At 35.5% G+C, this 26,068-nt stretch overlaps 1 protein-coding gene across 1 annotated transcript in view; it reads left to right on the forward strand.

Annotated features, from left to right (window-relative positions):
• Positions 1-1,759: 1,759 nt before the first annotated feature.
• Positions 1,760-26,068, forward strand: part of PTPRD (protein tyrosine phosphatase receptor type D) — a gene marked incomplete at its 5' end in the record, with an annotated part of 277,673 nt that continues 253,364 nt past the window's right edge. Inside the window, one exon of the mRNA XM_080361919.1 lies at positions 1,760-1,844. Within this exon, the coding sequence (XP_080218045.1) occupies positions 1,760-1,844 (85 nt within the window). The remainder of the gene's footprint in view (positions 1,845-26,068) is intronic.

The raw sequence follows: 26,068 nt of genomic DNA on the forward strand, positions 1-26,068 counted from the left end.
TTTGTGGTCACCTTTTTTTTTTTCCCTCTCCTTTGCTTCCCTTATTATTTTTCACTGTTGTTTCCTCTTGACTTCCTCCCCTGCTAAAGGGAGCAGTTTATGGTTCAGACACAAATCTTAGCACCCATCTCATTTCTGACATTCACCTTCACACGTCAGCTAGTCTGTTTGCGTGCCTATAAAAAGAAAAAGTTTTGTCCACAAGTGAGCTGCCTTTGGAGATAGTTCAGGGCTCCTTTGTAACCCCTGCAGTCTAGAAGAAGGAAAATCAAAACCACATCTTCCTTGAAAGTACATTTCATACATGTCCATCTTTGTGATTGCATTGGAATCATTATGTAGCAGTTGGCTCTGATATGCTTGCACAGACACAACTGAGTCCGACAGGACTGATATCTCATGTCATTTGAAATGGTGGCATAAAGATGGTGGTGATGACAGGGGAGAGCTGGTGCCTTTAGCACCTTTCCTATGCAGATTTCTTAGGTATGTATTTTTTGATGGCATTAGCTGATTTAAATATAGTTTTACGAAAGAGATTCATAACAGCCATAGATTTCTAACAGCTGCTCATGTATTTTCTACCTTGAGCAGATTCTTTGAGCATAGTACTACATGGGGTCTTTAAACCACCCACAAATCTGTAAGATCTGCCTACTGGCTGGTAATAGTATATTTTTTTCTCTGCCCTCTCGGTTTTTATCTTCACTGCATGGAAACCAGTCTTGTGTGGTGATGAAAAGGATGATATCAAATTTGCCAAAGTTCATGTGTTGCAAATCATTTGAAAAGCAAAATTACATTTCAGTGTTATTTTAGTGATGTCAGGCTATTTTGGGATATCTCTTGTATTTCCCATGAGAAGGAAAAATATTTTTATATTCCTTAATTTCTGTTATTGCTCAGTTGTGGTAAATTTGGACAAGAATGAGACACTGCTTTTTTAAATTGGATACCTGAGCTTTAGAGCTCTCAGTGTATCATATTCAATTACACATCATAATAAATGAGATGGATTGAATTGGAATCTCAACCCTTTATTCAGTGCTGGATTTCTGGTGGTGTTTGGTTTTGGTGGGTTTTTTTGGGGTTAAGCATGATTCACATATGTAAAGGAAATCACAACAGGAATTTTAACCTTTGAGTGCTGTTGAACTGTGCAATATGCTAGCATTTGATGTCTAGCTTTAAGAACACATCATGGAACAGATTTTGTGGTGTTACTCTTACTAGATAACAGGGCATCAGCTCCCAGTATGCTGCTTGCAATTAGACTTTTGTTCTGGACATGGAATCTTCTTTGAGTCCCTTGTTGAAACATGAGTATTCCAGTGATGTGTTATACTTCATTAACAATGACAGTTCTTATGATTCAGAAGATGCTGTTGAATATAACAGAAGATCCAGAGTGTGACAGATACTTGGTTGTGGTAGAAAAGGTGTACTGAGAAGTACACTAGAACAGTTCTAACATATACCATACCTTGAATCTTCTGGTATAATGTCAGTAGCCTGAAATGAATCATGTTTCCTTTTCTTTCTCCCTTACCCTTTTGTGTTTTAAAATTGTTTTGCCTCAAATTGTGAATGCTTAGGAAAAAAAACAAAACAAAATATAAAATCTCTGCACTGTTCTTGCTAAATGTATTTTTCTCCTTTTCTTATCTGTTTCACAGGCTCTGAAAATACTTCCTCTGAAATTTCAGACCGGACAGACTCGCAGTGGCTTCTAAGCCGGTGAGAACAAGGCTGCCAAAACATGCTGGTGCCAAGCTGTTGGATGATGCACGTAGTCAGGCCAATGGTGGTGCTCCTGTGCTTGCTGCTCTATGCTGATGCTGAAAGTAAGCTTATTATTCATTTGTGCTTAGGTCTTGGCTAGGATGAACAGTTTTGTTTTCAGTTGGTGGTTACTAAGGGTCTCGGAATGAGTCTCCTTTTAAGTAATCCTTAAAACACTGCAAGGTCCTCTCTAGATCACAGCTACTATTTGAAAAGAATTACTTATGCAGATTACTTAATATTTCTCTTCTAAGTGCTCTTTTTCTTAAGCAATTAATGGTTCCTGTTCCGACGGTGGAGACCATTGCCACAAAGTTATATAGTCAAAACAAAGACCAACCTTGCTTACCACACATTGGTCAAATCCCTTAAAGACATCTGTCATTCTTTGAATATTTTCTTTTTTTTTTTTTTTTTAAAGGCGCCAGCTCCCAATTAATATCCAGTCCAATTAAAATTCCAGGCTCTTTTAACTGCCACAACAGCTGTTCTAAGGTATTATTTCTGACAGCTGTTGCAGAGTACAGTATCCAAACGAATCAAGCAAAATTGAAGACTTAGTGGGTGGCTTAAAGGTATGACATTTCAGTGAGGAGAGGCACCTATGTTTACTTGTACTGAGGAGAAACTGTTGGATTTTGGTCAATTAGTTTACCTGTTAATGGGAAGATATTATCTTCTTTTTGATTAGGAAATCATTAGGTCTGCCTTGTTTACATGTGTTCCTTCTCCCAGCTGTGCTCTGGCTTCCTGCAGAAGTAATGTGCAAATGAGAAAAGCCATTTGCTTTCCACCTGTTGACCTGCAGGTCTGCTACAAGCTGACATTAGCATTCACTTAACTGAAGGATATTTTCCTACTGAGTCTTCCTGACTCTGTGCACGTATATCACCAATCAATAACTCTGACTTTTGAAGACTTTTGTGTTTTTTCACACACCTGTGTAAAACAAAGGAGCAGTTGAATTAAGTAGGAACACACAAGAATAAAAACAGTGTCAGTGAGGCTAGATAAATCAGTTTTCAGTAAATGTTCCTTGTCACTTTGCTTATCACCTGCACTCCACATATACTAAATTACAATGAAAGAAATACAAAGTCTTTCCGCTTCCATGTGTATAAGACTTCCTTCTTTTAACTGTAGCTCTGTGAAAGTGAAATAAATGGAAAAGAGAAAAAAAAAAGGACAAAACATACATGTTTCTCAAGTACTGACAGCTGAGATTCCTTGGCCCCTTTCCAGGTAGATAATGACCAGCTGGGATGATTGTGTTTACGGTGAAGCCAAGGACATTTTAACACTTCAACCAGCAAATAATTAATTGGGAAGTGGGCCCATATGTTGAATGTTTCTTCAGTTGTATTATATCACCTATTTTAAAAGTAAATTCTGTGCTTGGCAAACACAGATTTTTAGAATCTGGTATACCTGTTCTGCTTCAGATAATGGAATGTCCAGCCTTCTGTGGGAGAGTAGTGAATGATTTTTTGGTTTTGGTAATCCCAATCGGGTGTGAATTCATAAAAAGGCAGTCAAACCCAGAAAATCCTTTGTTAGTCATGTACTCATGAGAGAAAGGTGTAGTTTCTGTAATCATGTTACAATAAACAGAAAGGAGGTCCTTCTTTTATCATTCTTCTCTGTGGGGAAGTAGAGTAGTTTTTTGAAGATTAACATTAGTACTTCAAAATTGCCGGGTGTCCCAGTACAGTTTTAAGAGAGTTTTCAGATTCCTTTTTCCAAAACTGCTGCATACAGCTTATGATTTTTTTTTTTTTTTTTTTTTTTTAATTTTGAACAACATGAAATGAAATGTAAGTCAGCTAGTAGCCTGTGGTGGCTAGGGCTAGGAAGACTTTGTGGTGTTGATAGAATCTGTGGAGTGTCACATGTAGAATACAGGTTGTAAGATGCACAAAGATCATCTTTTTGTGGGCATTATTCTCAGTGAAGCAGCCTGGATGACAAGATGCAATCTTAAAAGAAACTTTTTTTTCCCCCTATTGCTTTTAGACCCTGGTTTATAGCATAGTGTTGTATCACGTGATCATTAACAGTTTCCCGTGGTTAGATTAGTAGACAATATGTCAAAAGTGCTGTTAATGTAAGTTGAAAATGCCCCACCCTAAATACTGCTGGCTGTCTTTCACAAATACAGAAGTCAATGAGTTTTGTGCTGGAGGAACTCATGTAAACCATTCCTTTATGATTTTGTGTATTTGTCTTAGTAGGTAATATCAGGCAGAGTTACAATAAGAGAGTGTAGTCAAAGTAAAAAAAAAAAATACTAGGTAATCTTCTTGGAGGGATTTATAATGTTGCAATGTCATCTATGGTTATTACTTATTATCTATTGCATCTTGTTATTATTAGCCAATAGGAGAAAGGAAACAACAATTTAAAAATACTTTAAAAAAAAAAATCACAAACATTAAGAAAAAGTTAGAAGATTAGAAACATTCAACTAAGGAAAAGTTGAGAAATACTGCTAGAATTTTAGAACTAAAGTATTATAGAATAATAACTGCATTAACTATTTTTTTTGCTTTAAAAGAAATAGCGATGCTTTAAGCAGGACTCATTTGTGCTATCTACTAGCTGAGATTTTAGGTCAGAGTCTCTGTTAAGGCATACCAGAGCACAGAATAAGCAGGCAGTTATGCTAAGAAGTTACAGACTAGGTTTCTAAGGTTTTACTGGTTTTGTATTTTCTTAAGGAGCGACTTGAGCTGGACAATATAACTTTCTAAGGACAGAAGTGCATTTTCTCACCTGATCATTTAAACATACTGTTGACTTGCGCAGAACTTTGAAAGCTCTGTTTCTGTTGGTCTCACTTATTGTTTTGTTATTAAAGAGTTTTTGCCATGTGGGTAGTGGTACTGTGAAATGCAGAAGGTGACTGAACTCTTACGTGTACCAGATGAATATGAAACGGTCACTTTAAATAGTCAGGCTTTTATCTAATCTGGCTAGCTCTTATTTGATGGGAGAAGGCTTCTCTTTTGATATTACCTTTATTTTTTGCTTTCTACTAATAAAAGCTGTGACTGAGAAATTGTACAAATGCCCACAATCCATATAAATTAACATAATCCTTTTTTACAAAGTGAACTTTACAGTCAAAACTGTTTCTTCAGCTTCATACATCCTTCCCTCCATTCCTTTTCTTTCCAAGAAATCATAGAAAGAACTGAATTTGAAAAGAGAGAATGATGCGAGATTTTGTTCACTTCCACTGACTTGTTTTAAATTTCAACTAAAAGGCTTGGATACACATAACACAAACCAGGAAATCTTGTAATAGCTAAATGTCAATGCAATGTCTCCTGTTTTCTAGTGAAATTTGATTATTTCATTCCCTTTACAACATAGTGCAGAAAACCATACAGCATATTAATCTGTCTCTTACCCTATGAGATTAAAGAGATTATGATTGTCAACTAATCAATATACATTATAATGTATGAATTCAATTGTGTGCCGTATGTGTGTTTATATGGCTCTAGATAATATTACATTAATGCTGTAAGTTGTAAATTAATGTTTTTCTGTTTTACCAAACTAAAAGAGGAGGTCTTTGAGTATCACAGTAACATTTTACTCTTGTGCACTATACTTCATTTATTTGGAAGATATGTTGAATTTTCACAGGCGTTTTATGCGCTCTATGAGAGACAGCACAGGATCAGTGACTCTTCTGTGCGCAGACAGAAAGATTTGTCTTCTTGTTGTGTGATCAGCTCCTCTGGATTTCCTGAGGACTTAAAAAGTTCCTGCTGTGCTGGAGTTGCTCTGCCCTCCACTCTTACAGATACTGCTCGTGTTTGTAGAGCATTATGTAAAATGGTCCCAGACCCTACTGTTGTCCAGGGTTCTTGTTAAACTTCTTCACACACAGCTGGCAGAACTATGTTATTTCTGTTTAGTGGGGAGAGGGTGAGACAAAGGGGACAAAGTTTTTGTCTTTTTTTTCCTCTATCACCATGAAAATTCCATGCCTGCTTCATGCTTTTGAAGAGATTCCCAATGGTAGTCCTTAGTACTTCTTTTCTGTTTACATTCACTGCTGAGGTAGGGAATGAGACATCTTGATTTCTCTCCATCATTCTGAAGGACACCAAACTTTGAGATGTCTTGGCACGGGCTGCTAAAGTCTCCCGTGGCCACATCTCAAAGGGTTAAAGAATAGAAATGCCAAAAGACCCTTCCCTGGTGGACTAGATGAGCTCACCTGGGATGCGTGCATCCCTTATGTGTGCAACCACGATCTGATTCTTACCGTTAAACCAGAAGCTAAGCTTTGACAGAGCAAGGTAAACATAATTGAAAGGCGGCAAAACTACCTTTGCTTTTTACCTTTTATTGTTAGTAAAATGAAGTGTTACTTTGAAGTATAAAAAGTGAAAAATCTCGAGGAATATGATTTTTTTTTTAGTTGCTTTCATTTGTGTTTGACATTTGTAGTTTCTATGCACACTGGAAGAAATTTCAGAATTTGCTAAGGAAAGAAGATGTTTGTTTAACCTTCTTGTTTGTAGGACAGTCTGCTAGTTCACAGTGTTTATCATTGACTGTCTTGTTCTCAATGGCATATTAATAGATGACAAGAGTGTAAAGCAGGGGTGTCAACCTCATTTCCACTGGGGGCCACATCTACCTTGCAGTTGCCTTCAAAAGGCCGAATTGAATTTTAAGATTTGGCCCACAGGCCTTGTGTTTGCCACTCGGTTATGTACATTGTACTCCTTTATCACCAACACTGTCTCATAACACAAATTGTTTCACCAAAGATGGTATGGTGTGCCGCATAAGTAAAAGACCAAGATGTCCTTTAGGACCAGGTTAAATAATACTCAGTCCCTCTCACACAGGCTCACGTTTCCTTCAAACCCTCTTCGCCATAAACAGCAGTTGCTCTTTCTCCATCAATTCTCCCCCTCCATCTATCCCAGTAGCGTTCTCCTTATTCCCCCATTGCCAGTTCCTTGAACAACAACGTTATTCTTAATGCTCTTCCATGGCATGAACATTCTCCTCATTCTTCCATGGTGGAAGAAAGAGAATGTTCCTTTGAGAGTAGACTGATACTCTCCTTTTATCACCCTCCATGAGGAGTATTCTCCCTATTCCATCATCCTCCCTCTCCTCCAAATAGAGACATTCGCTTTATTTCACCATTACAAAGCCAAGCAGGCACTTTCCTTCTTGCCCCATCTGCTCAAGCCATACCCCCTTAAAGGGCTATTCCCAACTGGGCAGTCACATTTCATTTGATAAATTAGCCAGATGCATGAACTTTGGCAAGTGGCCGGGACTGTGGAACTATGTCTAACTACTGCTCATGCCCCAGAGCCATCCTGTTATTAAACTACATATTATTTATTAAACAACATTAGCATGTCATTGCACAAGTTTGGCCACCACTGCTGGACCACAGAGCTGCCCATATCCATGGAAAACAATGTAGAATTCATTCCTGGCTCCTGGTTACAGAATATCTTTTTACAGGTATTTTTAAAAATAACATGTAGTTGCTAAAGTTCATGTATCTGGCTATTTATGAAAAATTAAATACCCCGTCTCTGCCCCATAGTTCTTGTCAGTCTTGTCTTTCAACACCCCAAGGCAGTTACTAGTGTCCCCCATCAGTCTCACCTATTACTCTTCTTACACAAGCTCACTGCTCTTATGTAGCTACGGCTGCAGCTTCCACTATTCTCCTGCTCCTGTAGCACAACGTGTGTCACACATGCTGCACAGGTGACCAGCGCGCTGGCAGGGGCCGGCGACAAGGAGATTGGCATTGCTGTTGGGTAGAAGTAAAGTGTCGGGCAGGATAAAATACAGTAGAGCACCAGATTTGGCCTACAGGCCAGATGTTTGATACCTGTGATGTAAAGGCAAAACTTGCCTACATCTACTGAGAAATTAGTAATATCGCAATACTTGTAATAAGAAAATTACTGGGTTTTACATGTTTTCTAAATGAAATAGCAGAGTAGCAACTACCTTGAAGCTTTCTGCAGGTTCATCTGTTTGATAATAAGAAGCATATATGTTTCAGAGACTCTTACGTAACTGTTTTCCTTTCAATCTACAGAATATGGTACACTACTATCTCTCTGACCTCGGTCATGATGAGGTGTCAAGTTAATCACTGAGGTCAAAGAAACATATAAAATATAAAATGCTTTTAAAATGGTTGTTCCTGGTCTTTCATAGTTTTTTAAATTAAAGAGTTCATTTGTTATTAACAGAATGAAATAATTTTCTTCATGTATTTTTCATCCTGTTTTTTAGTAATCAAATCAATTCTCACAGCACACATCCTTTTCCTTCTCCACCCCGAGAAAGGCTTGGTCGCTAACACTTCCAAATTCTCTGCTGCATTCTAGTCATTTTGATTGTGTAATTATTTTCATTCACTCATGGTTACATAGCTTCTGCTTTGCCATTTTTCTTTTTGTGCTTCTTTTAAGATGCTGTTTTAGAAGAGAAGCCACAATTCTTTCTTCATTCACTAGAAGTGGTTGCAGCTGACTGTAAAAAGGCAAACAAAAATACTAACCATAAACAATACATTTATTGTGTATTACTTCCATTGCCAGTTGTTTGAAATGTGAATAATACTTAGTTCACTTTCTGGCTCCTGATGCACTTGTGTCAGTTAGCATCACAATGTATAATAGAAAAGTCTTCACAATCTTCTCTTGACCAGGATCAGGAAGGGCTAAAAATTAATGCTAACAGGGCAGGGCAGCAATTACTTTTAACAAATGCTGGGGTGATTGAGAGAAATTCTTGTTTAAAGAGAATCTAGAGACAGTAGCATAGTATTGCTGAAATCAAACACAAGGAGGCTATTTTTCTTTTTTCTTTTTTTTTTTTTTCCTAGTGCCATTTGTTTCCTTCATTTTGCTTTATTAAGAACACCTTTTTTTTTTCCCCTATTAATGCTATTCTTCCCCTTTAATTTTTTTAATGTTCTTTGAAAGACTGAAACACATTCATGTGGTCCGCAATGAAATTTTTGTTTCTAAGTACTTATCTACAGGACTACACTGACCTAAATAGATCTTCTGAAGTAATTGTCTTACAAAAAGTAATTATCTTATGCTAAGTGTTGCAACTGGACATATAGGGTTTACATACACACAAAAAAACCCCAAACTCAAGCGTTTCTCAGAATATCTTGATAAACACTATGTGCAGGCAAGCCCAACATGGAAATTATTTGATTTGGTAACTAGGACTAAAATTCTGTCATGTTAGATTTAAATTTAAATTATGACATCTTTAAAGAGATTGTTTCAATAATTGTTTTAATCATGGGCAGTAGAAAGAACTGTAAAATCCAAAGGTAAAATATTTCTGCTCTTTACTGATAATTTTTTTAAGTTTCATCTGTCTTTATGTCTTAGTACTGATAGCATCCATCCAGTGTAAGATACAGAGCTTTGTTTATATTGCTATTTCTTTTAATGATGGTGATTTTTGCAAGAGAGTTTACATATGGACCGTCTTTACTGAAAATTCCTGTTTCAGGAATTTTTATATGCTCTCTACAGTTCAACCCTAGGACATTTTCCAGTTGATTTTATTAAAATTGATATATAGTATTGCAAGATAAATTTTATATTGCACTTGTTAAATGTTATATTAAAATACATCAAGTAAATCACCCGTCAGTTCTCAGAAGTTTTAGTCTTAGAGAAAAGTGAGACAACTAGCTATACCAAACCATTCTAGATGTATTAATTTTGGTATGCAGCAAAGCGAAGGCTTTGGAATATTTGTGATAGATGAGATGGAGAGTCAAGGGAAATGAAAACATTATATGATCATTCCAAACATACTGACTTTGTAACAGAAATTACAGATAAAATGACTGTTTACGTAAGCCAGGATTTATCCAACTCTTATTTTTCAAGTCCTTACATTAAAAAAAAAATAGAATAATTTAATTCCAAGAGCAGCCATAATTACCACCATGTTTGTTTAACTTGCTTTACATTATCAAGTGTTAACAGCAAAATTGAGAACTGCTTGAGGAATAGAGTTTCCCAATTCACATAATTTTTAAGATGGTGTTTGGATTATCTCTAAAACTGTACGTAACAAAACATTTCAAAATTTAATATGAGCAAACGATTTGTGTGTATTTGTAACTTGTACATTCAGAATTGAACAGTTTACCAGGGCTTTGAACTACAGAGCAAACTGACGACCAACTGCTGAATGGTTCTCCTGAGGATTTTGTAAGCTTATCTTTGCAACTTTGAAGATTGATTTAGTGTCTGTTTTACAACTGCTGTTAATTTAAGTAGTTGCAGACCCCTACCTCCAAAAGCAGAGCACAGAACAGTCTCAAGCTCTGGAGTTCTGAGAAGCCTTTAAGCTGTGGCATGATTGCCTGTGGCTGACTGTAGATGCAGTGAAGTCTCCTCAGGTATGAAAGCCCTGCATCTTTTGGATTTTCTGGAGTGGCTCTCCAGTCTTTCCAGACATCAAGAAATCTAGATAAGGGAGCTGTAATTTAATGACACAACGGAGCTGGAAAAAAACCCCACATTATTTAGATTACTATCAACTGTTAACAGAAAGTGTTTCTGGGGAAACTTCAGTGTGAATAACTGTCACACTGTGTGCAATTCCCTGCAGCATCAGTAATGACCACTGGCAGATAAAGGCGTGTGGGTTATTAATATTCTCTTGTCAGAAGTTGCAGGGAATTCCAATGCGTCTGTGTTTGTTAGATTGCTTAAGAAGATGTCTACATAATTTAGAAGTTTACTAGAAGTACTTAACATTGTTCTTAATATAGGAACAATTCTTAGGGAGAAAGAAAAGAGAAACATCACTATAGAAATCTTAGATTTTTTTTAGGTTATATTCACACAGCACAGCAAGTGCTGTGGTGGTTCACAATATTATCACTCCTCATCTGAGGTTTAACCCTCAGAGGCTCAAACAGAGATAAAATCCTGAGTAGCAGCATCTGTTTCAGCAGTGAATTTCTGATAACAGCTTTAGCAAATTATAAAGATCTGAAAATGTATAGGAAGATCACCATTAACTTTTGTTTCTACCGTATCTTTCAGAAAGCCACCTTCCCACCAAATTACTGATATATAGGATCTTCTTCCTAAGTGATGTCAGCTTGAGCTGTATTTATTCGAAATAGGCAAATAATTTTTTATTTAACCCTTTCAAAGTTTGGGGAATATACACATTTTAATTGATTTTTTGATATAAACTAAATAATCAAACTGGTTCCTTCTTCTAAAGGTAGCAGTGTAAAGAATGAAGTTACATCTTGATGTTAAATTGCTATAAAAGGTTCAAATGTAAAGTTGTGTATAAATTGCTACAGTGACTTTCACTGTATTATGCAAGACTGTAATGTGCATGCTATGAGAAAAATGAGTGCAGACTTATAATATCAGCTGATGAATAAAGAGTTCATGTTGTATAACTGAAGTGCACAAATTGATAGAAGAGAATTCAAACTTGAAATTACTCATACAACATAGATGCAAATATGTGGCAAATGATCATTTCAGTTTACAAGAAAATCTGGGCATGACTGTAAATAGCACCTCGGACATGGTCTTGCTGTGCAGAATTCTACAACACATACTGCATTCTCATTTTCCTTGTTGAAAAGATATTTTGAGACCCTTTTACTGGTAAGGCTGTTGTTCAGGAAGATAGTTCAATAGAAGTTTAAAATTTATTCTTTTGGGATAAATATTCCTCAACTAAATGCATCTATAAAACTTAACTGAGTAGAATTTTTGTTCTAGTTTGTGCTTTAGAAGCTAATTTTTAAATTACTCTGTATTTTTCAACCTCCCTATGCTTTCCACTTCAGCAGCAGCATATGGATGGAAGGGAGGCTCCACTACTGTTGATTTTTTTTTTTGGCACATGCAAATATGAAGAAGGAAGAAGAAACAACAAGGGAAAGTGGTACTGAATTTATTTTGGCAGTAAAGGTTAATTATATATGGGCATTTCCAGGAGAGTTCCACCTGGATAACTTTTTTCCTCCAAGAATTTTGCATATGCTTTAGAAAAATCTAGAAAATAACTGTTGAGAACATTGGCACGTGATTGGAGAGAGAAATTGTCATTGGTCTCCTGTTCTAGTGAAACAGCACACATTTTAGCAGCAATGAATGCAAGGCCAAACAACTAAAATGAAAAATGTGATCCAGAAAAGAGAGACAGTAGTATCTTTAAATGTAATGATTTTGAAAATAAACTGATATCTTTGATTTTTTTTTTAATCATTTGTGTTAAGTCAAGGTGGTAGGGTCTAGCATTATCTTTTGTTTGAAAGGCACAGGTAGAATGAACATGAGTAGAAGGGCAAAGTAACCCAAAAAATGCAGTGCAAATCTGGTCCTGGTTTCTCCTTCTAACAAGTGTGTTGACAAACTGGAGAAAGTGCAAGGAAGAGGAAAAACTCAAAATGCTTTATCATTTTTGGTAATAACTTAAGATTTTTTTATTAAAAAAGATTAGTAAAGACTTATTTCAGCTGGTGTGTTCATATATTGCTGTAGAAAAGACAGGTACAGCAATAGAGAATTTTGCTTAATAAGATTGAGGAGGATTTAAAATCATCTAGTAGCTAATTCTGGACCATTACATTGTAACTACTGGAACAAACTGCTTAAATGGTAGTTTGCTACTATATATCTGAATATTCTCAGGTTAGGATTTGATGCATTTTATATATATGCATTTTTATATATATGCTAGACTCAATGCACTACTTCAGGAAACGAGGAGATTATTTGAGAAGTATAAACCTTAGTGGACCCACATCTTGCATACTAGAATGCAGTCTGATGTACATATCTCAAGAATATAAAACTGAACTAGTTAAGGTACAGACAATAGCAGCTAAAATGGTCCAGAGGATGGAACAGCTGCCTTGTCAGAAGAGGCTGGAAAGGCCAAGGCTCCTCAGTTCTCAATAAGAGATGGCAGAGGCAGGTATCCATGCATCCCATAATGATAGAACTGTGGTATTTGAGGAAGCTAGTAGTGGACTGATTAAAAGCAAATAAATTTGCAGCTTGTTTTTTGGAGGCAGACAGAATCTGTAGTTCCAAGAGGAACTTCAAAGTATCATGTACAGGACATCCATAAATTAGTATAGTAGAAGAGCAAGCAGGAATGCCAGATTTAATGGCCTTAGGAATGTGAAGTGAATGTACCTCAGAAAGTACCTGTGCTAATGTGTCCAGGTAGCACTTTCTTTTGACACTGCTGGAGACATGCTACCAGGGTACTCAGACTTAAGGAGAGCCAATAAGACATTTGCTGTGGCCTTGCATTCAGAATTACATATATTTTCAACAAGCATCGTTCACCACTGTTTATTCACTCCAGTACCTCTTACAGAAGAGCTGATATGGAGATTCTTGTATCACACTGTTGATATAATTGGAATCTAGGAAGTGACATAAAAAGCAATAGCAAGCATTTAAGCTAATGTATTTTACAGTTTTTGAAAATTACAATATTACTGTTACAGATGGTGGAGCTCACATGTATGCCAGCTGTGTGACAGTGTATGTATACGTTGCTGTGGGGCAGGAGACACAAGGATTAGAGTTATTTTACAGGATGCCTTCTGATGCTTTATACTTCACAGGTGAAGTACATTAGAGGAAAATCCTACTCAGCTTTTTTATTTTTTTAATATAATGCTCCATCTTCAGACACTCTGTTCATATGAAGATGTGTAATGTGTCCCCTGTCCTTTTTAAATATCGGTGGTCAGATAAAAGTGACTTGATGGTTGTAGCATCTAAAGCTGGATGCATTATAAAACCAGTAGTGATAAATTGCAACTCGGAAAGATCCTACAATATCTTAGGAAGACGATATTGCATCTACTCTTATGCCTGGGTTTGCAGATCAAGTGTATAAGGATTTTCTTAGAAACATGAATGGTATGGAGTTCCTTTTCAATTAAATGTCTCATAACAAATTAATTTAGATTCCCCTAAAATAATTTCACAATTTACTAATTAAAGATCCATTTGTTATTAAATACATTTATTAAAATGTTAAGTATTATATAAAAATGTATCTATACTTTCCATTTTACAAACTTCAGTAAATGCTTTTAGCTAATGACTACTTGCTAAAAACAACTGCCTTTTAGTGTTTAACTTTGGTGATAAATGTTTAGCATTTGGCTATTGACTCTTTATAGTGCATTCTGACATTAATGAAATAAGATTTTTATCAGTTAGCAATGTCAGGAATTGCAGCAGTGTACTCTTTTATTAATGCAGATCTAAAATCACAAATTCCATTGTTGCCATCTTGTAATAGTTGGTCTTATAATGAGGATATGCCTGCTCCCTTATAATTTCTGAAGTTTTGATGAATCATGTAAGTTACAACAAATTATTTTAGAATTTACTATTGCATAAAAATAGTCGCATCTTGTTACACTATTGAAGTGATATTATTAATAACTTTTTACAAATACCTCCAGTCTAGATAGAAACAAAAACTAGAACTGTTTTTTTTTAAAGTTTTGTTTCTACTGCTTCCCTCTTTGTTAACCAAACATGATTCTCTTAGATTGATGATTTGCATACTGCTTATCAGCTCACTGTTGGTTTTTACTCATGAATTATAGACTTCTAAAAATAGTACAGTGAAATGAAGTGCTTTGGAGACTCATAAGTATAGTGCTGTGGATGGCATGTTAAAAATAGCTTTTAGATTTACATGAAAAATGTGTGGGATTTTCCCATGGCACAAAGTCTTCAGAAAAATTTTCTTAGCTGTATAGTGTTTGACAGTAGCTCAGTACCTACACAGAGCAGGAGCTCATTTGGTGTCTTGAGAAAAGCAGCTGAGTATCTGTGACGATTCATGATAGATCTCAATTTAGATAACAGGTAGGTTATATATAGTCAGCTGATTGACAACTAAAGTCTGCATAAACCTGATCTTTCAACCTTTCTGAATTTTTTTTGTGTATCAGGTGTAGGATGGAGAAGGAAAAAAAGGAGCACTTCTCCTCATAGCTATGTAACTTACAGCTGTTGATAAAAATTAATACATGTATTTCCAGGACTATTTCAATTTTCTGCTTCATTTTTACTCCTGAATAAATGTGAATATGTGAATGGAGGCTAGAGAGGATTTTTAACTAAACTTGGCCATGATTTTGTTTGATTTTGAAATACAGAAGTTGGAATATGTGGATGAAAGGTGTAGATTTTACTTATATGGAAATATTAGATTTTCCTAGCCAAATTATTCTCAGATGCCGAACTGCAGCAAGATGCCTCAACTTGTTTACCTTTTCAAAAGCCAGAAAAATGCACCTTTTGTCTGAAATGCACCATACCATCTTTTCTCTTCAGATTCTCTTCAGATGTGTAGACCAGTAATTCTGTATGGGTTACTTTCTAATAACCGCACTTAGCTGACTGAACATTTATATGTGTCTTAGGTAATGTTTGTTTCTGCCATTCAGTAGATTTAACAAGTCTTTAGCATCTGTAGTGTGGTGTGTGGTTTTTTTTTTCTTTTCCTTTTTTTTTCTTCATGTATGACTTCATAGCCTAGTGTGTTATTCCCTGCAAAATAAACTTTGCCCTTGGGGGAAACATGTAGTACTTTCAGAGCCTAAAGATCTAAAGATCAAGAATTTGGATCTCTTGGATATTAATAGACACGTCGTATTTTTCCTTTTACAAAGAAAGCATTTTGGAGGATCAGTGAGAATAAGGAAAGGGTCTCTAATATAAGAGGACCAAATCTAAACCTTTCAGTGTTCAGATTTTTTTTTTTTTTTTTGTCAGATCTGTGGCCCTTATAATCTTCCTCGTGTCAAGGAGACAATTTTTCTAATTACATACTGCTATTTTCTTGTTAGGTAGATTACTATTTACTTAGATGATCAACAGAATGTAAAACTGCAGCTGCAGATCACCAAAACTATTACTCTCAACTATGGATATCTTAAAACTGAAAATATTGCTATCCCTTGTGCATAGATGAACCTCCTAAATGATTATTATTAGGCATCTGACTATAGATAAAAAGGTTTGTACTGAGACTGTGACATTCAAAGGAAGATGGTTTCTTCTCTTAACTGTGTTCACAAGTGTCACCCTGGTATCCTCTGAAGCTAACTTTTAAGAGGTAGATTAATTACCCTTTTTTGTATTTCTTTACCTTAACCATTACATTTGGACATTACAGGTAAATGTTAATAGCTTTCAGTTTTTGGATTGAGGAAAAAGAAGTTACTAAGGTAGGCAAGCACTCCTTGCTATTGGGAGAATTCTGCTACAAAAATGCAGGGCATGTAATGCACATTTTCAAGGGAAGCTGAAGTCTTTGATCATATAGGGGTAATACAGGCACTGAGATCTTAATGGTATGCAGAAGACTGATCATTTTAGAAGGCTACAGCAATTTATTTCCAAGAAGTGGTTCAGAAAAATGGTAATGTTTCATACTGTATGCTGAGTCATTTATACTCAAATGCTTTAAGACTGAAGTTTTAGGAAAGATCTTAAGTCCCAGCTCTGTGTAAATAATTCAGTGGTGTTAATTTCTGATTACAACACTACTGTTTTATTGAAGATAAATAAATGTTGTTAGTACTTTTATTCTGGAGAGGAGGTTATGTTCCTTTAATACATTTCTTTTGTCTTTAAAATGCAGATATGGCCCAGAAAATAAAATTAACACAGTAATGATTTAAAGGTGAATAAAAAAAGGATTCATAAATCCCATTGAACTGTAAACCATATTTTAAGATAATTTAAATTGCACTACTGTATGTAGTATTTATTTCTAAATGCTCCTAATATAAAAGCTTTTAAAAGAGTGTGCAAGACTTCTCTAATAATTAGTGTGTTTTCCTTTTTCTGCCCAAATACCCTAAGTTACACAAAGACATCAGAGTCTCTGGTCTAAAAATAGCATTGATGCTCCAGTCTTTTTTTTCATCACAGTCTGAGTACTCAGCTCCAAGTTCTGTCTGTCCTTCATGGCACTGCATGTGCTGTCCGTACACCTGTACTATTGGGCGATTATACCTCTTACAGTCTGTGGCTCAGTTCTCTTGAGGCAAAGCTGGAGCATATTCTGACTGGAGATGGAGCCCTGCAGGGGATGTGTTCTACTCTGAGAAGGTGTGCCTTCTGTTGTGAGGAAGTGCTCCTCTGCTGGCCTGGGTGGGATGGAGAGGGATTGCTGTGCACCTGCAGAACCCAGCATGAGACCATGCCTGGACTTCAGCACTCACTGCTTACTCTGTGTTCTGTGACATCAGAGGGTGACCCCACTTTTCTGCTGTGCTTGCTGTGCTGTGAATCTCCTGTGGGCCTCCCTCTGTTAGCTCAGCAATTTAGATTTCCTGTATCCTTCTTTTACCCTTTTTGCTTCTTCCTATGTATCTCTTTTCCTCTTCAGCTGTCTTTATTCTTTCTCTTGGTAGCTGCTCCATTCCTCTCTTAGGGTCAAAAGTAAGCACCAGTTTTCATAAACGTCCATGGAATCTGGTACAGAAATGTTGTCAGTTATGCATCACAAAGTGGAAACAGAACAGGAGCAGCCATGTGGAAATAATAGACTAAAAAATTCATCAAAGAATTTTAATCTGAGTTGCAGAAACTCATTAGAGGTCAGCAAAGTATTACAACATAACGATTAAGCATTAGCAGTCTTGCTTTCTTCATATGCAAATGTGCATGCTTTCTTACTTTATTTCTGTTTTTGGATACTTAGATTGTTTTTACTTGACCAGATTGTTTCCAAAAATGACAAAGATCCTTTCAGTGGTATCTGTGTTACATGATCAGACAGGCAGTTAGACAGACAAGACTTATTTTCTGCTAATCTTTCAGTACTCTCAACGAAGAAAGGGCGAGCTCTCATTAGTGCCATAAAAAGAAGCCAAACTAATTTTTATCTGTCAAGACTAGGCAGACCTTTTCAAAGGGGAGTGTAACTGTGCACAAGTATTCTGGGTTTTAATTTTGCTAAAAGAGAAAAAAAAAAGTTATAATCCTGCAAAGAATTGTAGCATACTTTTCCAGCTTACTAGACTATGGGAACTGTAGAATTGCTGGTTCTGACAAAGTTATTTTTTCCTTCTCTGTGTATTTTTTAGTGCAACTCTTATGTTTTATTGATTCTACCTCATTTTTTCTGAGACTGAAGTAGCACGGCCTTCACACTTTAAGTACTTGTAGGAAGAATGCAGTTCTCAAGGTCCTATCGTAAAAATAGAAAGTTTGGATAAACCTAATTGATTGTTGGCTTGCTGTTGTTCATTATCTTAATTAGTTTAAGTAATTAAATCATTAATAGATTGGTACTGATTGCTTGCTAACAGTAGAGCGTAGTGCTTTCCTGCATGATCCCCTAAGACCTGCCATTTCAGTTCTTCATACAACTCTTCATTTATGGTATTTGTGCTGTCAAGAGGCATGAAGTCAGTGCACGGCATAGCTCTCCAATGTGAGCAGCACTGGGAGGGGTTAACCTAACCCGTTGCTTGTGCTTTTAGACAAACTCTTTCTTGATATGTGTTGCCTCAGTGAAAAAATAAAAGACAATACCAAGCTGTCTGTGTCTAATTAATGCTGTACAATGACCCATGTAATGGAGTTCATTGTAGAGACTTGACCAGGGTTTTCAACAATCAATTTTCATTGTTCTTGGTTTTGTGTAGGGTTTCTTTTGTGGATGTGTATTTCAATAAAAATGTTTTGGGTATAGAACAATTAGTATTTCGCTTTAGTGGTACCAGGTCAGACATTCACCTATCCGTATTCAGGTTTGTAATGTTGAGTCTATATGTGAGATTCCATGATAGAATATTTGTTTCTAGTAATTTTGATTAGATAGTACTGTATCAGCTAATACTGTATCAGCTAGTATTTATCAAACTACTGTTCAGCTCATACTGATCAGCTAGAACTGCATCAAAATAGTGATCTTTTGGAAAGTATATCATTGTCAGTGGCTGCTTTAGCAAGCTTGCATGACAGAGTTGGCATTTTCTTTCTTTTTTTTTTTTTTTTTTTACAAGCTAGACATCTAGAATATTGGGAAAAAAAATATTAACTAAAAGGATTATCAGGTATTAGAACAGGCTGCCCAGGGAAGTGATTGAGTCACTATCCTTGTAGCCTTGTAGGTGTTTAAAAGACATGTAGATGTGGTGCTCAGGGAAACGATTTAGTGGTGGACTTGACAGTGTTAGGTTCATAATTGCACTCTATGATCTTAAGAGTCTTTTCCAACCTAAATGATTCTGTTGTTCTGTGATTCTATCCTGGGAACTTCTTGTAAGTAAAGCAGTTCATATGTTTACAGACTTTCTGCTTCTGTTCTAAAATACAATCTGTTAATTGATGCATGAATATTCACAATAACCTTTTTTTTTTTTTTCATTATTTTAGGGGTCCATCTAAATATACTTATGGTTGACATTCATCCTTGGGTTAATTAGGTATATAAAATGAAAAAGGAGAAATTCTGAAATTGTTTTCCTTAAAATATTTCATCAAAACTGTGCAACTGTGCACAAGGTGCTTTTCTTGGTGACCTGGTTGAGATAAAGAAATGGGCTGAATGGAACCTCATGAAATTCAAGGAAGGGAAGTGGCAAGTCCTGCTCCTGGGGAGGAGCAGCCCTTGCATGCTGAAGGCTGACCAGCTGAAAAGCCACCCAACAGAAAAGACCCTGGGGGTCCCAGTGTACAAAATGTTGGCCATAAAGCAGCAATGTGTCCTTGTGGCAAAGAAGGTGAACAGCTTCCTGGGCTGAGGTGAGCCTTCCCCTCTACTCAGCACTGGTGAGGTGCACGTGGAATGCTGGATCCCGTGGTGGGTTCGGGTTCCTCAGTACCAGAGAATTAGGTACATCCTGGAGTGAGTTCAGTGAAGGGCCATAAAGGCGGGGACAGAATCAAAACATTGTTCATGCAAAGAGAAGTCGAGAGCTGTGACTGCTTATCCTGAAGAGAAAAGGCTTAGTGAGGTCTTATTGATGTATATATAAATACCTGATTGTGGGGAGTGAAGATGTGGGAGCCAGACTTTTTTCAGGCATGCCTAGTGACAGCACGAGAGACACTGGTCACAAACTGAAACACTTGAAGTTACATTTAAACATACACACATATATATAGTTATTATTACTATTATTCCAAGAGTGACTGAGCACTGAAGCAAGTTGTCAAGAGTGTTTGCAAACTCTCCATTCCTGGAGATACCTAAAACTGAACAAAGTATGACTCTGGGCAATCTTCTGTAGCTGACCGTGGTCTGAGCTAGTGTTGGACTAGACACTCTCCAGATGTGACTGCCAGCTCTAGGGAATCTGTGATTCTATGCAAATTAATACCTAAGTTTCAATGTGCCCTTAATACTTTTAATGTTGTATTTCATCTGTTGACATGAAACTGCAGAAGAAAAATTTTAAGTGTGCTAGTTTTATGGAAATAGGTACAAGAATGGGAGATCCTATACTATTAAAAAAAAAAAAAAGTTATTTCCTTAACACAGCAAACAATGTTAAAAAATGCCGTTTAATAATAGATTAGATTTATTTTGCATAAAAAAAAACCATTACAATATTCACAATGGAAAGTAATCCCAAAACTTAGAAGTATTAACACTACTATATGCAATCATGACAGAAAAACAAGTAGAAAACATAAGTGACATAAAAAACAACACAGTCTGCCCTTCCAAATTCTACGTGTTCCGGTTCTATACTGCTTACAATAAAGCAAAGAACTGCATGACTTGAAGTCTCTGTCTTGTGTGCATCACTGTCACTTCAAGTGCTGTTCCATGTCTGAAAGTCTCTGACCAAGAAACCTGCTATTTATTTGGGAATGGTACTATCTCTTTTTCAGAAATATACCTTCAGTTATCTGTATAATAAATGTCTTTAAGTGTATGGGTGTATAATAAATGTCTTTAAGTGTATGGGTGAAATCCTGTACAAATGAAATCAGTTGGAAAAATCCTATCCAAATTACAGAGTCCAGGACTTAAGTCTTCCTTTATATTTACACTATGTGAAACACTCCATCACATTTTCAAATACAATAAGTAAATCATTGACACACATCAATTTGGCACATGTAAAGTAAAGCTGTAAAAGCTAGCTAGGAATCAGGTAAAAAATAAAAGACTCTTGTCTATGCCCATGCATTTCAGTACTAAGTAAGTTTTGACTAGGCCAATAGAACATGATTTTATCAAAATGCCTACCATTTGAACAGTGCCTTTACTGTTTTACTATTTCAACTATCCGTGTTGAAAAGCTCTAGATTAACAAGTTTGTGTTATTTACTACTTTACTAAAATACACCATGAGTTCAATGAATAGAAATTGTGTAATGCACATATATAATGTCTTTTTTTTTTTTCAGTTGCTTGAACTTGTTCTAATAGTGTAATAGAAATGTGTATTTTATTCTTAATGTGTATATAATTTCCTACTGAATGGCAGGCAAACCAAATTTTTCATTTCAAACCAGGTACATTTTCAATCCTGATCTGCATTTTACCAGTACTTTCTGCATTATTTTTTTTGCTTCCCTGAATGCCTAGTTAAGTTTTGGACAAGAGAAAGAGTAATGATATTTCAAGATAGGTGACAAAAACTAATTATTTTAGTTGTACACCATTCTGTGGTAAAGATTGCTTAAAATTAGTGGAAGTAAAACTGTAAGGTTTCATTATTTATTCTTTTATGTGTCATGGTGACCTTAAATTTCTATAATTATTAGTCATAAAATATTTAGGTTTTTCATCAGTTCACTGTTAGATTGAATTGCCAGTTTGTTTTCAAAATGAATGAGAAGCTTGATGGTGACTGAAGCATTATAATAAAAGACATTATCTCTCTCACTGGTTAGAAGTAATAAAAGCACATCACAATACATCTTGGCCATTAACAGCTGACCTCTAGTGTGCAGTGAAGCCATGTAATTGAATAATTCTGTTTGTGAAGAGAGTGTGTGATTATAAGAAATGGAATTTAAGTACATCAAAATGATAAGAGAACTGCTTGCTGATGGTGAAAACAGTTATAAAATGGAAAAAAAATAAACCCTGCTTTTGACCTTCTGGGCTGGCTGTTTTACTGTGCCATATGGAATTAAGGGATGATCACAAACAGATGTGGATAATAATTGTGCCTTCTTTTTGGTGGTGTCACAGTTCCACAGGTGAAAATAAGACAGTGCCATATGAAGGAAATCATTCTTTTACATTTAGCTGTTCATCAGTAAAATGTCACACATGGATAGAAAAAAAAAATAATAAAGGTAAATATAGATAGTTTGGACTAATTGAAAGACATTGAATAACAACAGATTTCAAGACCTCGACTATTCCTGCTGCAGAAAATGGCAATCCCGTGGTGTTCTGTACAATACAGAATCATTATTTAATTCGAACCTAGGTTTCATAGTGTGATGTCTCCAAAAATCGTTAATCAGGTTCTGCTGCTACCTCAGGCTTTTACTTAAAAACAAATTAAAAAATGACAGATGCATTTTTCCGTTCATCTGATGTAGAAGTTGATGGATATCCAGAATACAAAAGAAAGTGTTTCTAAGAAATTTTCTTAATTACAAAACAGAAGGAAGAATGATCTGCACTAGAATTTTGGATTTGAATGAAGAGTACTTCTAGTAAATAAGTGAAATTCAGGGCTTAAGATAAGATCAAATGCTGTTGAAAAGGTTCAGAAATACAAAGCGATAACCAAATTGTCAAATTAGGTTAGAAATGGAAATTTTATAGATGCAAATCCAAATATTTCACATCCATTGCAATTTTTTTTAAACTTATTTATTTATAGTCTGAGGTGTGTATGCGAGGGTTGTGCATGTAAATTACAGTAGCTTGTTAAGAGAGGAGCTCAAATACAGATTAGATACAATATTTAACTCCCATTTACACACTAGTGGACTACTAAAATCATATTTATTAGGTTAATATCTAGGCAATAGATACATAATTTAAGAATTTTTTTTTTCTCCTTAGGAAAGGCAGGGCTTGTCACTACTGGAAAGATCTTTTACTATTCTGGTGAATATGTATTTAGTATGGTTTTATTCTATGAAAGCATGTAGTTTTTAAAAATCATCTTTTATGTTTAGCATTTATGGTGATCTTATAAATATGTACTGCACCAGTTACTCTCTTACTGTGTAATACTGAAACTGTCTTAATACAGCCAAATTTGCATATGTGTTAGTTACAACAGAAGTGTCACCAAATTTCATGCATGTTTGTTTTCCAGCTTACCTCATAGAATGAGTTAATGCTGACAGAGTCTCACATGATGATATTCTAGAATAACTTTCTAGCATTTGAGTTACCTAATATTCAAAGGATGTGAATTCTGTGTCTTTTGAAAAGCATTTCTCATATTCTAATATAAAGACAGTATCTTATCACAGTAGTAGGTAGAAATCACTAAATAAAATATATTTTCCGTTGCAATACATGTGCTTGTTATTCATGTGTAGCCTCCTGACGTCTGCTTCAGCTACTTTTTTCTATATAAAGAATAAGATTAAATGAATTATAAATGAGGCCTTGTGATGGAAATCTAATATGAATGTTGAAGATATTTCAAGGAAATATCCAGCAAATAAATACAGAGATGAAACTTGAGAAATGTAGCAATATTGTAGCACTCTGCCTCTTAGTCACATCCAAGTATACACACTTCATGTTGTTTTCAGGTGTATTCAGAACTTCGATAGAGCTTCTGCTATCTCTCTGCCTTTCTCTTTTGTTTTCCTTTTGTTGTGATTAAGTAAAAATGTTTTACAAATAGACTCTTCTCAACAGAAATATGGTTTAGTAACCTCCTAGTGCAGATGTTCAGCATCTATCTTCCAGGCACAAAGCTGTACTGGTAGGTTTCATAAAGAAAATGAAGGTTCCTTTTTCAGTTTGTCTTAATTTCATTTTAATTGTTAGACATGTGTTGACCGACCAATTGATTAGAAATAAAATAATCAATGTTACAACTTAATAAATAAAGTAGTTCATAGATATTTTGAAAAGGCACAAATTGTGCAGGAACATGTCAGAATAAATATTTTAAAATAGTATTTTAGTAAATGAGACTTTAATAAGTGTGCAATACCACATATTATTTCTTGTAATTATCAGTAGCCTATTTTATTTTTTAGGGATACAGTAAAAATAGTTACAAATAATAATGAAATTGATAGTGTAAAGTAGTACAACTACATAATAAAACAACTTGCAATAATTGCAATTCTACAAGACTCTTGGTAGACACTATCTTATAGAATAGATACATTTTTATTTCATGAAATCAGCTAATCTACTATCAGATCGTGCAAACACTTCTAAGAGTGCCATTTGTATGGCTTCCTTTGATACCAATTAGCTTTTCACAGCCTGGAACATAATTTATTGTGCATTCAGTCATTATTTTTCTGTTCTCTCTGTGCCTTATTCCATGCCCCCCTCCCCCCTCCCTTAACACTGTCCAATTCTCTGAACGTTCACAGGATTTTTCTCCTTTTGCCATGTTGAGGAGTAGTGTCAGTGCTACAAGAGATCACAGAATGAAAAGGAGGTCAACCAGTAGTAACATCAGATGACACAAACAGCATTTTCTTTCTGTTCTCCATCATCTGTTTTACTTTTGAGATATGATAACTGTAACTGCCTTCACTTACTCAATTAATTTCTCTTCCTGTTTCTGCCATTTAACACCTTTTGGACCAGTGACAGCTGGAGAAACAGCCCGTGGTGGCTGGAGCTTGGATCTCTTGTACACTGATAGTTGCATGCATTCCTTAGTTTTCTGATTTTGGAGAAAAACCCATACTGCCAAGTATTAAGACATTTTTGCTGCTGTTTCTATTCCTTCATTTTCAGCTGGGTTACCAATCAGCTAGAATCTTTTTGGTCAGGATCCCCCTGAGAGATGGAGGAAGATCCAGAATAATATCTGCTGAAAAGAGCACTTGGCAGAGACATAAGGCATCTGTAGATCACCTAGCAAATACTATTTCTCATATATAGGATGCCAGTATTAACTGCAAATGAACGTAAGCAAGCATAAGTTTTGCTATCTAGAGACACCTGTATGAACAGAGCTATGTTATGTACTGGTTTAAACTAGCCACATATTGCAAAAAGAAAAGTTGCACAAAGTGAAATCAGGATTTCTTCTTCGCATTTTTTTTTTTTAAATATGTAAGATTTCTAGATAAAAGAAGATAGATAATTTGCTTGACTGAAATATATATTTATTTAATTATTCTCAAACTGTATTTCTTTTCTTTTCTTTTTTTTCTTTTTTTTTTACTTTTTTCTTATATAGGTTGTTTTGTTTTGTTTTGACTTTTTTAATAAAATATTCTCAGCCTTACTTTTAGTGTTGTTTGTGAGGTATTTTTTAATATGGAGTTTTGATAAGTTTTTTACATCTACTGTTACAACTCTGCTCTGAGAAGACTGTTTTGAGTAGGTTTTGTCTTTTGAAATATCAATAGGGTTTGTGTTAAGAAGATGAGAAATAAACATACTGATGTCAACCTAGTTTTTGTGATATTCCCGTATAAAGTTTTGTTGTACATTTTCACACTTTTTCCAGGAAGCAATAGTCAAAAGCAGCATTAGGCTATGCTTATTGCTGTGTGGTCTATGTATACAAGCCAGGTAGCTGCAAATTGTTGATTGTATTTTGAATGAACAAATTTGTTCTTAGATGAATATTCAACTCTGCATCCACGCCAGCCTTCTGCTTCACACAAATTGCATCCTGTTGAGTTAGTTCCCACTACCATAGCACATCAGTTAGCAGAATGATATCACACCTAACTGCTAACTGTTGTTATTGTTTTTCACTTTACTCTGTGTAGCAAATAGTTCTACAGGCAAAGCTGCAAGAAATGAAGAGATGTCCTTCAGAATTGTTAGTGTACATCCAAAGGAAGAATTAGGACTTAATTTTTAAAAAGTGTAAGGAAAGTGTTAATGTATGTCTTTACAAGGATTTTCTTGATTTCAATTAATCTTTCAGTCCTTAAACGTAGACTCTCAGTTTTTTGGGTTTGCCTTTTTCCTCTCTCTTTCTCTCTCTCTCTCTCTTTTTTTTTTTTTTTTCATCCAGGTGTAAGTATTTTTAAATTTGCAGTGTAGACAGGTCAAATGATATTTTCTCTCCTGTTCTGTTCATGAAAGAGAGCTT

This window comes from Nesoenas mayeri (assembly GCF_963082525.1).
Source record: "Nesoenas mayeri genome assembly, chromosome: Z".
Classification (NCBI taxonomy): domain Eukaryota; kingdom Metazoa; phylum Chordata; class Aves; order Columbiformes; family Columbidae; genus Nesoenas; species Nesoenas mayeri.